This window comes from Scyliorhinus canicula, chromosome 4 (assembly GCF_902713615.1).
Source record: "Scyliorhinus canicula chromosome 4, sScyCan1.1, whole genome shotgun sequence".
Lineage (NCBI taxonomy): Eukaryota > Metazoa > Chordata > Chondrichthyes > Carcharhiniformes > Scyliorhinidae > Scyliorhinus > Scyliorhinus canicula.
Genome location: NC_052149.1, coordinates 72,659,382 through 72,672,660, shown reverse-complemented (window position 1 = coordinate 72,672,660; position 13,279 = coordinate 72,659,382). Strand labels below are relative to the sequence as shown.

General features: G+C 46.3%; 1 protein-coding gene across 8 annotated transcripts in view; it reads left to right on the top strand.

Moving 5' to 3' along the window:
• The window catches only part of pde4ba (phosphodiesterase 4B, cAMP-specific a), a 1,084,249-nt gene extending 1,074,497 nt beyond the window's left edge, over positions 1 to 9,752 (top strand). For all 8 annotated transcript variants that reach the window (XM_038794458.1, XM_038794461.1, XM_038794459.1 and 5 more), the window contains 2 exons: positions 315 to 497; positions 8,664 to 9,752. In XM_038794458.1, coding sequence (XP_038650386.1) covers positions 315 to 497; positions 8,664 to 9,053 — 573 coding nt within the window. In that variant the 3' untranslated portion in view covers positions 9,054 to 9,752. The remainder of the gene's footprint in view (positions 1 to 314; positions 498 to 8,663) is intronic.
• The last annotated feature ends 3,527 nt before the right edge of the window (positions 9,753 to 13,279 follow it).

Below are 13,279 nucleotides of genomic sequence, written 5' to 3'. Positions count from 1 at the left end.
GCGGATAACATTCCTTAAAAGGCATTCGTGAATCTGTTTTTACAACAATCATGGTTATTATTATCAAGACTCACTTTTAATTCAAGATTTTATTAATTTAATTTAAACTCCACCAGCTGCCATGGTGGGATTTGAACCCATATCCCTAGAGCATTAGACTGAGCCTTTAGATTACTAGTCCAGTGACATTACCACTATGCCTCCGCCACCGCCCCCCCCCCCCCCCCCCCCCCCCGACTGTGCGATTATAACGTAGTTCTGTGAAATTGTATTTCAGAAGATTCTAAATAAGTCCCCTGTTACTTCGGTTCCAGGTTCTTCGTAATATGGTGCACTGTGCTGATCTTAGCAATCCCACAAAGTCTCTAGAGCTGTACAGGCAGTGGACAGATCGAATCATGGATGAATTCTTTCATCAGGGAGACAAAGAACGAGAACGAGGCATGGAAATCAGCCCAATGTGTGACAAGCACACTGCAATAGTTGAAAAATCCCAGGTAAATGATAATTAATGTTGTTGTCAAGCAAAAGAGTTCAAAGAGTTCATAGGCAATTTTATTATTAGCATAACTTCCTTACTTTTGTCCTCTATGCATCTATTTATTCAGCAAATGATTCCTTAGGCTGTTTTTAAACAGTTTTCTCCACTTGCCATTTTCATAGATTTGTGTGTGCAAAACCTAGGCTATTGGTTCCTGCATTCTCCCTTTATAATTTAATGTATATTAAGTTGATATTGCCTCCCTTCTTTCTTTTTCCAAAATACATCTCTTCACACTTCTCTGCACTAGATTTCATGCTCCATGTGTCTTGCAAACTCATGTGTGTTTGATGCGACCATCAATTCACACGACACGGAGAGTTGAAGTGAACAGTGGTTTTAATCAGCTAGAACTGTGCCTGCCTGCGACTGCTCTGCAATGAGAGCCGCCTGCAGGGCAGCAGCTCTATATACCTCCCCCAAGGGGGCAGAGCCAACAAGGGCACCAACATGATACAATGCAATGTAATGTAATACAATGGTCTGTAGTTGGGGCCCACAAGGGCATCAACATAGTACAATGTAATGTAATGTAATACAGTGGTGAATGGTTGCTGTAATACATTCACCACATTCACCCCCAGTTAAAAAACTGAATTCCATCGGGGGTGAAGTGGCTCATAGGTTGAGTCTATCCGGCGCCTTGATCGTTCGCTGCGATTCCCTGAGCTCTGGTTTCGCTGCGGGCATGGGTGTTGAACTCGTCACTGCAGGCATGGGTGTTGAACTGGTTGCTGTGGGCACGGGAGTTGACTCCGGAAGCATGTCTTCCGGGGCTTCACCCTTGTAGGTCGGCGATGGGGGGAGGGAGTGTAGGAGGGGGGGTGTAGGCCATGCAGGGGCGGGGCGATGTTCAGTGTAGGTTGGGGGGGGGGGGGGTAGGTGATGGTCGTAGGGCAACCTGCAGGTGCCAGGTCCTGGAGGGAGACTGTATCTTGTCGACCGTCTTGGTGCGCCACGTAGGCATACTGGGGGTTGACGTGAAGGAGCTGGACCCTCTTGACCAGGGAGTCGGACTTATGGCTCCTCACGTGTTTTCGGAGGAGTACAGGCCCCAGTGTCATCAGCCAGGACGGAAGCGAGACCCCGGAGGTGGATTTCATAGTGAAAACAAATAGGCGGTCATGAGGGGTCTCGTTTGTGGCTAGGCAAAGGAGTGACCTAATGGAGTGGAGCGCGTCGGGGAGGACCTCCTGCCAGCGGGAAATTGGGAGACTCCTAGACCGTAGGGCCAGGAGGACGGCCTTCCATACCGTCGTGTTCTCTCTCTCCACCTGTCCGTTTCCCTGGGGGTTGTAACTGTTAGTCCTGCTCGAGGCGATGCCCTTACCGAGCAGGTACTGACGCAGTTCGTCGCTCATAAACGAGGAGCCCCGGTTACTGTGGGCGTAAGTGGGGAAACCGAACAAGGTGAAGATACTATGCAGGCCCTTAATGACAGTGGCCACGGTCATGTCGGAGCAAGGGATTGCAAAGGGGAAGCGGCAGAACCCGTCAACGGTGTTGAGAAAATACGCGTTGTGGTTGGTAGAGGGGAGGGGCCCTTTGAAGTCGATGCTGAGGCGCTCGAAGGGCCGGGATGCCTTCACCAGGTGGGCCTTATCTGTTGATAGAAGTGCGGCTTACACTCCGCGCAGATTTGGCAGTCCCTGGTCATGGCCCTGACCTCCTCGGTGGAGTAGGGCAGGTTGCGGGCCTTGATGTAGTGGAGAAGCCGGGTGACCCCCGGGTGTCAGAGGTCATTGTGGATGGCCCGAAGTCGGTCATCTTGCACGCTGGCGCATGTGCCATGGGACAGGGCACCTGGGGGCTCTTTGAGCTTCCCAGGATGATACACGATATCGTAATTATAGGTGGAGATTTCGATCCTCCACCTCAAGATTTTATCATTCTTGATCTTGCCCCGCTGTGTATTGTCGAACATGAAGGCTACCGACCGTTGGTCGGTGACGAGGCGAGGTAGTGCCTCCAATGCCACACAGCTTCCACAACGGCTTGAGCTTCTTTTTCGACTGAGGAGTGTTGAATCTCGGAGGCGTTGAGGGTATGGGAGAAAAAGGCTACTGGCCTGCCCTCCTGATTAAGGGTAGCGGCGAGGGCAACCTCTGGCGCATCGCTCTCCACCTGGAAGTGGATGGACCCGTCCACCGCGCGCATCGCAGCTTTGGCAGTATCTGCCTTGATGCGGCTGAAGGCCAGGCGGGCCTCAGTCGTCAGGGGGAAGATGGTGGCTTTGATCAGTGGGCGGGCTTTGTCCGCATAGTTGGGGACCCACTGGGCATAATATGAAAAGAACCCGAGGCATTTCTTTAGGGACTTGGGGCAGTGGGGGAAGGGGAGTTGCAGGAGGGGGCACTGAGGTCGGGGTCGGGCTCTAGGACTCCGTTTTCCACGACATAGCCGAGGATGGCCAGTCGGGTAGTGCGGAAAACAAATTTCTCCTTGTTATAAGTGAGGTTGAGGGCTTGGGCGGTTTGGAGAAACTTCTGAAGGTTGGCGTCATGGTCCTGCTGATCATGGCCGCAGGTGGTGACGTTGTCCAAGTACGGAAATGTGGCCCGCAGCCTGTACTGGTCCACCATTCGGTCCATCGTTCTTTGGAAGACCGAGACCCCGTTAGTGACACCGACGGGGACCCGGAGGAAGCGGAAGAGGCGCGGCCGTCTGCCTCAAAAGCCGTGTAGTGGCAATCTTCCGGGCGGATTGGGAGCTGGTGGTATGCGGACTTCAGGTCTACCGTGGAGAACACCCAGTAGTGTGCGATCTGATTCACCATTTCCGCTATACGGGGAAGGGGATACGCATTGAGATGCGTGTACCGGTTTATTGTTTGGCTGTAGTCTACAACCATCCGGTTCTTCTCCCCAGTCCTGACCACCACCACCTGAGCTCTCCAGGGGCTGTTACTGGCCTCGATGATCCCCTTCCTCAAGAGTCGCTGGACCTCCGACTTCATAAAAGTCCTGTCCTGGATACTGTATCACCTGCTCCTGGTGGCAACGGGTTTACAGTCAGCGGTAAGGTTCGCGAAGAGCGGGGTAGCGTCGACCTTTAAGGTCGCGAGGCTACATATGGTGAGAGGGGGTAGGGGTCCGCCGAACTTCAGGGTCAGTCTCCTGAGGTTGCACTGGAAGTCCAGTCCCAACAGGAGAGGAGCGCAGAGATCGGGGAGGACATATAGTTTAAAATTGGCGTACTCGGCGCCCTGTATCACGAGGTTCGCGACACAGTACCCCCGGATCTGCACTGAATGCGATCCGGAAATGAGGGAGATTGTTTGGAAGGTGGGGGAAATTTGGAGAGAACAGCGCCTTACCCTGTCTGGATGTACGAAGCTCTCTGTGCTCCCGGAGTCAAAGAGGCAGGGCGTTTCGTGCCCATTAACCCGGACGGTCATCATCGAGATCCTGAGGTGCTTGGGGCGTGACTAGTCGAGGGTGACCGTGCCGAGTTGCGGGTAGCCGGCGTGGTCGGAGGTGGTGGTGTGGTCCAAAGATGGCTGCCCCCGTCGGTCGCAAGTGTCGGGCGGCGATAAAGATGGCAGCCCCCATGAGTCGCACATGGCGGGCCGTGTGGGAGATGGTGGCCAAGATGGCGGCCCCCGTGAGTCGCACGTGTTGGGTAGAGTCAAAGATGGCTGTCCCCACAGACATACAAGGCAGATGATGCGTCCGGAGGGGGTGGTGCCGGCAGGCACGCAGCCATGCTGCGGGGTCTGCGGGCCTGTGAGTCTGAAAGTCGGGTCTGTGATTCAGTGGTTTTGAATCTGGCCAGGCAAACTTTGGCAAAGTGTCCTTTCTTGCCGCAGTCGCTACAGGTCACGTTCTGAGCCAGACAACGCTGCCTGAGGTGCTGGTGCTGGCTGCAGAAATAGCAGGGCAGCCCCCTCGGGTTGGGCGGGCAGCCGCGTGGCACAGGCCTGGGGCACCCTCTGGTCGGATGTCCATGAGGGGGTCGCGTGGTCGGAGGGGAAAGCGTTGAGGCTCTGAAAAGCTACTTCTAAAGAGGTGGATAGTTTTACCGTCGCTTCTAGGTCAAGGGCAACCTCTTCGAGCAGGCGCTGTCTGACGTAGTTGGACCGGACTCCAGCCACATAGGTGTCCTGAATGGCAAGTTCCATGTGCTGTGAGGCCGTGACTGCCTTGTCGTTGCAGCTTCGCGCGAGTACTTTCAGGTCGCGCAGGTATTCCTCCAGCGATTCCCCGGGGCGTTGGTGGCGAGAGGTGAGGAGACGCCGCGCGAACACTTTGTTCACCGGCCTCACGGATTGCCTTTTCAGGATCGCGACCGCGTCTGCGTACGTGGTCGCTTCCTCGATCTGCACGGAGATTCTGCGGCTCACCCGGGCATGGAGGAGGCTCAGTTTCTGTTTGTCGGTGATGGAGGGCGACGCGGAGGCGGCGAGGTAGGCCTCAAAACAGCGGAACCAGTGCGAAAAAATCCCTTTGGCTTCAGCGGCCTGTGGGTCGATTTCCAGTCGATCAGGTTTGAGGGCTGCTTCCATCGCGATGTTATAGCTGTTTAAATTGATGCGACCATCAATTCACGCGAGACGGAGAGTTGAAGTGAACAGTGGTTTTAATCAGCTAGAACAGTGCCTGCCTGCGACTGCTCTGCACTGAGAGCCGCCTGCAGGGCAGCAGATCTATATACCTCCCCCAAGGGGGCGGAGCCAACAAGGGCACCAACATGATACAATGCAATGTAATGTAATACAATGGTCCGTAGGTGGAGCCCACAAGAGCATCAATATAGTACAATGTAATGTAATGTAATACAGTGATGAATGGTTGCCGTAATACATTCCCCACGGTATTATAACCTGCAAGTATAATGAACATCCTCGTGAACCTTGCAGAATATGGGCTCCCCTGTTAAAGGGACAGGGGACCTCTAAACAATGTATACTTGGATGGTATATAAAGCCGTCCAGTTAGGCACTGGCAAGACAAACCCAATTTGGGATCTATCATGTGATGTATAGTTCTTGTAAACAAACTTAGATTTCTGTGAACTACTCAGTATGGACTCCTCTGTGGCCTTCCAAAAATGTGTCTGTTTGTATCCTCCTGAAGTTTGCTCATGCCCTCCTCACAGGTAAATATGTTTCCAAGATTTGCGTCATTGAAAACTTTGAAATTATACCCTCTGTACCTAGGTCAAAGTCATATTAAAAAGGGCAGTAGTCCTATTACTGAGCCCTGGGTGAATTGACTTCAGTCTGAAAAACAATCATTCACTGCTACTCTCTGCTTTCTGCAGTACAGTGAGAAAGTGGGTTCGGTGTCATTGATTCATTAAAAGTGATAGTCCTGTTTTGTCTTCATCATCTGTTAAAACAATCTTTCATTATTTGTTCATTTACCTACATGCTTTACTCCCTGTTCCTTTTTCCTAAGTCCTATGAAGGATGCTTTTGCCTGAAATTTTCTGATGATGAATTCTGACTGAAACAATATGCTAGCATTTTTCCATCAATACTCATGGACCTGCATTTCTCACTTTCATTTTAAGAAAAGTATTTAAATACTGATGTTATATCAAAGTACAGTAAATATAATAATAATCTGCAGTTATATATACTTTGAATCTGTCTTTTCTCGTTGTGAAAATTTAGGACTAATATTGTAGCAAAAATGGGAAGGCAGATGGTTATTTGAATGGGTGTAAATTGAGAGAGGTGGATACTCAGCGATACCTTGGTGTCCTTGTGCATCAGTCGCCGAAAGTAAACACGCAGGTACAGCAGGCTGTAAAGAAGGCAAATGGTTTGTTGGCCTTCATAGCAATAGGATTTGAGTATAGGAATAGAGATGTTTTATGTGGGAGTTTTTTGGAGACCGGTTGATTAGAATGGAGGACAGTCATGTCCCTGCGAAAATGAAAGACAGAAATGGCAGAATTAGGGAACCATGGATGATGGGGGAAATTGTGAGACTAGTCAAAAAGAAAAAGGAAGCATACATAAAGTCTAGGCAACAAAAAACAGACAAAGCTTTTGTAGAATATGGGGAAAGTGGAAACAAACTCAAACGGGGAGTTAGGAGGGCTAAAAGAGGCCATGAAATGTTATTGGCAAGATCAAGGAAAATCCCAAGCTCTTTTATACATATATAAGGAGAAGTGGTTAGCACTGCTGCCTCTTGGTGCCGAGGTCCCAAATTTGATCCCGGCTCTCAGTCAGTGTCCGTGTGGAGTTCGCATATTTTCCCCGTGTTTATGTGGGTTTCTTCCCACAACCCAAAGATGTGCAGGGTAGGTGGATTGGCCACGCTAAATTGCCCCTTAATTGGAATAAAAGAATTGGGTACTCTAAACGTATAAAAATATATATATATATATAAGGAGCAAGAGGGTAACTAGGGTAAGAGTAGGCCCACTCAAGGAGTGAAGTTATGCCCGGAGTCAGAGGAAGTGGGTGAGATCCTTAATGAGCACTGTGCATCGGTATTCACCAAGGAGTGGGAGATGACAGATGTTGAGGTTAGGGACCGGTATGTGAATACTCCAGGACATGTCAGCATAATGAAGGAGGAAATGTTGGACATCTTAAAATGCATTAAGGTAGACAAGTCTCCTGGGCCCGATGGGATATATCCCAGGTTACTATAGGAGGCAAGAGAGGAAATAGCTGAGGTCTTAACAGATATTTTTGCATCATCTTTGACCACAGGCGAGGTTCCAGAGGATTGGAGAATAGCCAATGTTTTCCCTAGGTTTAAGAAAGGAAGCAGGGATAATCCAGGATATATAGGCCTGAAGTCAGTGGTGGGGAAGCTGTTGGAGAAGATACTGAGGGACAGAATTTATTCGCATTTGGAAGTGAATGGACTTGTTAGTGATAGGTGATATGGTTTTGTGCAGGGAAGGTCAACTTCATCGAGTTTTTTGAGGAAGTGACAAAATTAATTGATGAGCGAAAGGCTGTGGATGTCATCTACATGTACTTTAGTAAGGCAAGGTCCATCATGGCAGACTGGTACAAAAGGTAAAGTAAAGATAAAGTCGCATGGGATTCAGGGTGTGCTATCGAAATGGATAAAGAACTGGCTTGGCAACAGGAGACAGAGAGTAACAATGGAAGGGAGTTTTTCAGAATGGAGATCTGTAACTAGTGGTGTTCCACAGGGATCAGTGCTCAGATCACTGTTGTTTGTAATGCATATAAATGATCTGGAGGAAAATGTAGATTAGTCTGATTAGCAAGTTTGCAGATGACACGAGGATAGATGGAGATGCAGATAATGAAGGAGACTGTCAGAGAATACAGCAGAATATAGATGGTTTGGAGTTCAATCCAGACAAATGCGAGGTGATGCCTTTCGGAAGACCGAATTCAGGTGTGAATTATACAGTAAATGGCATAACCCTTAGGAGCTTTGGCCTACAGAGGGATCTGGGTGTTCAGGTCCATAGTTCCATGAAAGTGGCAATGCAGGTGGATAAGGTGGTCAAGAAGGCATCTGGCATGCTTTCCTTCATCAGCCCGGGCATTGAGTACAAGAGTTGGCATGTCATGTTACAGTTGTATAAAACTTCAGTCGGGCCACATTTGGAATATTGCGCGCAGTCCTGGTCACCACCCTACCAGAAGGAGGCGGATGCTTTGGAGAGAGTGCAAAGAAGGTTTATCAGGATGTTGCTTGGTCTGGAGGGTGGAGTTTAAAAGAGTGAGAGGGGATCTCCTTGAAACTTACAAAATTCTATCAAGGTTAGATGGGGTAGATTCCGAAAGAATGTTCCCAATGGCGGGGGAGTCCAGAACGAGGGCTCATAGTTTGAGGATAAGGTTTAGGGCTGAGGTGAAGAGAAATTTCTTCACCCAGAGAGTGGTGAATCTGTGGAATTCATGACCACAAAAATAGTTGAGGCCAAAATGCCGTGTGATTTCAAGAAGGAATTAGATATAGCACTTGGGGCTAAAGGGATTAAGAGATATGGGGGAAGGCAGGATCAGGGTATTGAACTTGATGATCAGCCATGGTCATAATGAATGGCAGAGCAGGCTCGAAAGGCCAAATGGCTACCTCCTGCTTCTATTTTCCAAGTTTCAATGTTTCTAATTTTATTTTGACTTGTTTAGAGATTGTAGTAAATACTTGTTATACTTCTTTTTCCTCAGGTTGGATTCATTGACTACATTGCACACCCTTTATGGGAAACCTGGGCTGACCTTGTTCATCCTGATGCTCAGGATATCCTAGACACATTAGAGGACAATCGGAATTGGTATCAGAGTATGATCCCTCAGAGCCCATCCCCTTCCCCTGATGAGCACGACAAAGAAGGGCAGTACCCCACTGAAAAATTCCAATTTGAACTCACGCTGGAAGAAGATGAAGATTCAGAAGGGACTGAGAGAGAGGAAATGAGTCAGGGGGAAGAGGACAGCAGTTGTCAGAGCTGTGAAACAAAGATATTTGTTGCACTGGAGTCAGAAAGCCAGGAGACTGAGGTGGAAGAAACACAAGCAGATCCCCTCACTGAAGACACATCACCTGTAGATACGTAAATACTCTACAAAAGTGGACATTTACTTATTGTCACGTGCACAATTATCCGTAGGGGAAAACCTGTAATGTTGGTTTTAAACCCAGGGTTTTGCAAGTGAAAGCTTACCACTCTGGTCCAGATGATCAATTAACAATGACGGCAAGATTGGAGGGGCGAAGGTAGATGAAACATTTAGGAGTTTTAAAGTGTGGGCTTAACTGCAAGCCAAATTTATTTGAAACTATTGCACAAAAGCCGTCTTAAGTTTTAACTGGGGATGAGCATGCAAATGGATGACACAACACTGAGAGATTTTGTACTGCAAGGCACTGAGACTGTATGACAGTCTCAAAAATATGAACTAGCTTTTCATGTAGGAAACTGTTCTTTGTTCAGTAAATTATGTCTTAGGACTGTGTGCCTTTTGAAAACTGTTTTTGTCCTTCCAAACGTGTTTTATTTAATTGAACACAATTTACTAAAGTCCTGACAAAACTTTTCTACATGTGAAGAACAGTACACTAACAAATCCATTTATAATTTTTTCAAAATTAAGAAATGTTCGAATTAAGTCTTCCGGTTCCCTTCATGGATAGAATGGCAATACCTTAAGAGTTGTCTGTTAACTGCTTTTGAAAATTTATTCTTTGATGCTTCTTTACTTTGAAAGTTCAAATGGATTAACTGTTCACAACCTATTTTAAAATATCCAAAAAAAGTTCAATCGTAAAAACATTTTCTGTTTTATACCTAACTTTTTTAAGAATAACATTTTCGGTGATTTTGAGTACTTGCTGATTACACACTGCCACAGTCCTACACCTGGGAGGAAAGGCAAGTTAATATTGCTTAATGGTGAAAATTTGATGATCAGCCACAATGTGAAAATTATTCCCTTGAAATGTAGCTAAATCGTGTCTAATAATCCCAAATCACTATCTGTTCTGTAGTTAAAAGGTATATAGGTAATAGATTGGGCGGTTCAATAAGTCTGATCACGGCGTTTCACCTCTGAGCGTTCAAATCCAGTTCCAACTAATGGGTTGAAAGTCTCCTCTCTTTGCTGGGTCCTAAGTGAGGTGAATTTAGGGTAAGCTCAACTCTTGTCATGAACTCACAGCATATAGTTATTTACAAGTCCAGAGATTTGGATCTAAATCGGCAAGTTCACTCTGAGAGGTGACCGGAATGGTTGATTTAGGCAATGAAAACATTTTCAAGACCACAGAAATGAGGGAGACCAATCATCCATATGGAATAACGATAAAAATTAACACATGCTTCCCCATCATTGCATTTAATTTAGTGTCGTTGGGGATATTCTCCTGAGGCAGTGATTGAAGCCTGCAAGTGAGGCGAAGTCAAGGGTGCTTTCCTGTTTTATACCATATTTAATGATAACACTGGGTGCCTGAAATGAAATAGTGTTACATTTCTGAGTACTACAGTCCCTATCTTGATGAACACAAAAATATAAATCAAAAAGTAAAGGTAGAGACAATATGCTGCTTCTACATTCTATATCACCTGAACGAAACACAACTAATGAGATTCATATTTGCATTATATTATCTTTCTCTCTACTATTAATTATCTGATTGAAACAATCTGCCATGCCATTTAAATGTTGCCATGACAATCCCCAGCTTTACAAAATGGAAAAATCAGTGAGAGTATGGATTTCCTCGAGAAAGATACAATTTTCAGTAAGATTTTATTATTTCATGTCTAAAACCCAGCAGCCATTAAATTTCAGTTTATTAGTTGGCATAACATTTCTTAGTTCCTTCAGAACATAACTTCTTGCTTTTCTAAATCATGAATGCATGCTGGAAAATTGTTCATTAGTAATACGTGTTCACTGTAGACATTAATAAGGTTAAACAAATTATTCATGTAATTTTCATTTAACTAACCAGTTCAATGTCTGATAATTATCGCGTGGAAGGGGGAAATATAGTGAATATTTCTTCTTTCTACTCTTCAAAATGAAAGCTAAAGGATGGGAGGAGATTTCTGCTCTTTGGTTTCATATAATTTTCATGTCTGTACTTCTACAACAGACAGATCTTAATGAACATTGTATGATCCCTTGTAAGCCAGGAGCCTAAAACATCCTGATACCATTAATAAAAACAGAATGCTGGAAATACTCAGCAGGTCTGGTAGCATTGTGGTTGCAGAACTAATGGATAAAGATTCGATGAAAAGTCAACAACCCGAATTGTTAACTTTGTTTCTCTCTCCAAATTTGCTGTCAGGCATGCCAAGTGTGCCCAATGTTTTCTGTTTTATTCAGACTTCCAGCATCTGTAGTGTTTTGTGTCTGTTACCATTACTGCTAGACATAATGGGCGCGATTCTCCGCTCCCCACTCCGGGTGGGAGAATTGCGGGAGGGCCAGGCAAATCACGACACGCCGCCCTGGCACCCCCCACGATTCTCCCACCCCCCCCCAAAATGGCGTGTCACGTTTTGCGTGACGCCGCTCGGAGATTCGCCGCTCGCCGTTTTACACGGCGACCGTTAATTCTCCGGCCCGGACGGGCCGAGCAGTCTGACGAACCCGACCATTTCACGCCGGCGCCAACCACACCTGGTCGCTGCCGCCGTGAACATCGCGCGACAGGTAAGTGTGGGGCCTGTGGGAAGCGGAGGGAGGATCGAGCACCACGGGCGTGCTCAGGAGGTGACTGGCCCGCGATCGGTGCCTATCGATCGTCGGGCCGGCGTCTCTAAGAGACGCACTCCTTTCCCTCCGCCGCCCCACAAGATCAAGCCGCCATGACTTGCGGGGCAGCGGAGGGGAAGATGGCAACCGCGCATGCGCGGGTTGGAGCCGGCCAACCTGCGCATGCGCGGCTGACGTCACTTAGGCGCCGCCGGCCGCATCATTCTCGGCGCGCCGCTTTGACACAAGCGTCAAGGCCCGGCGGCCAGGTTTCTCGCAACGCCGCTCCTAGCCCCCCGGGGGTGGGAGAATAGGGGGCGAGGAACGGCCTCCACGCCGGAGTGAAACACTCCGGGTTTCACTCTGGCGTTGTCCCTCAGTCTCCCTTTGGGAGAATCGCGCCCAATAATCTACATTTTTAAAATGCCTCTTCAAAGGGAAATATATTCCACTGGATAGTCAAGGGCATCAGCCAGCTTACCAATGCCTCACAGTTACACCTTGTTCCTGTTAATACTTTAAAATCATTAGCACCACCATTGTTCCTATTCATGATGTTACAGTCCAAGAAAACAGAATGTCTAAATGCAGGCTGCTTTATTTGCAGTTTAAAAAAATAAATCATGGCAACATGAGTTATATTTGGAGTCATTCGTGAGCATTTAAATATCTTGAAGTGTATCACGTAGGACTATGACGCTATCCACTTGAATCCACCGACCCTTTAATTTATTTAGATGTATTTAAATTCTTTTATGCCAGTTTGAATTTTTTGTTTTGTGTGCCATCCTTTGTAAAACACTGCTAATTACATTCTTAGAGCTTGCTCATTTCTATTTAGAACCATGTATTTATATCATGTACATACTGTAATGTTTATTGTAAATTATTAATTTATACATTAACATTGCCTGTAGAGTGGTGGTGTTACTGTGTAGAAAATTCCAGGTGAGAGTCCTCTTCTTCTTACCATTGATTTTTTTTATTATTGTGTAATATAATATAACCTGAACAGTAGTGATAAAGAGACATATGGAACCCAGAAATTACAGATATTTGTGTCAAGGTTTGTTCAGTTATCTAAACTAGTCCACCACAGATTACAGTCTAAAACTATTTAATGTGCAACTGTGAAGCAATGTCTGGGATAACTGTTAAGAACTTAAAGTTACAAAACAAAAAAATCATTGCAGTCTGATGTCAGTATCTTGTAAACTACATTTAAGCTTTTAGTCCAAATTGTGTTGAAAACGGTTTAGCAGATTGGAATGTCTGCATGAGTAATGGGTTTATATGTCTGTTAAACATTGCAATGTTTCAGGTGGCAATTTCCTTAATGTTTTCTCAGTATCACACAATGTATGGTATAGTATTGTATATTGTGTTCAGAAACCTTTTAAGAGATTTTTATATGAAGCGATTAAACAAAAGCATGGATATATTTTATGTTCCTTCAATTTTATTGCATTTTGGAAGTTATTAAATGGCGCCATTGGTGCTTTTGCACTCCATAAGGATAATGCTATTTTCATTATTTTTCCACAGAATAAGGCTTTCTTTTATTTTTCTAATCT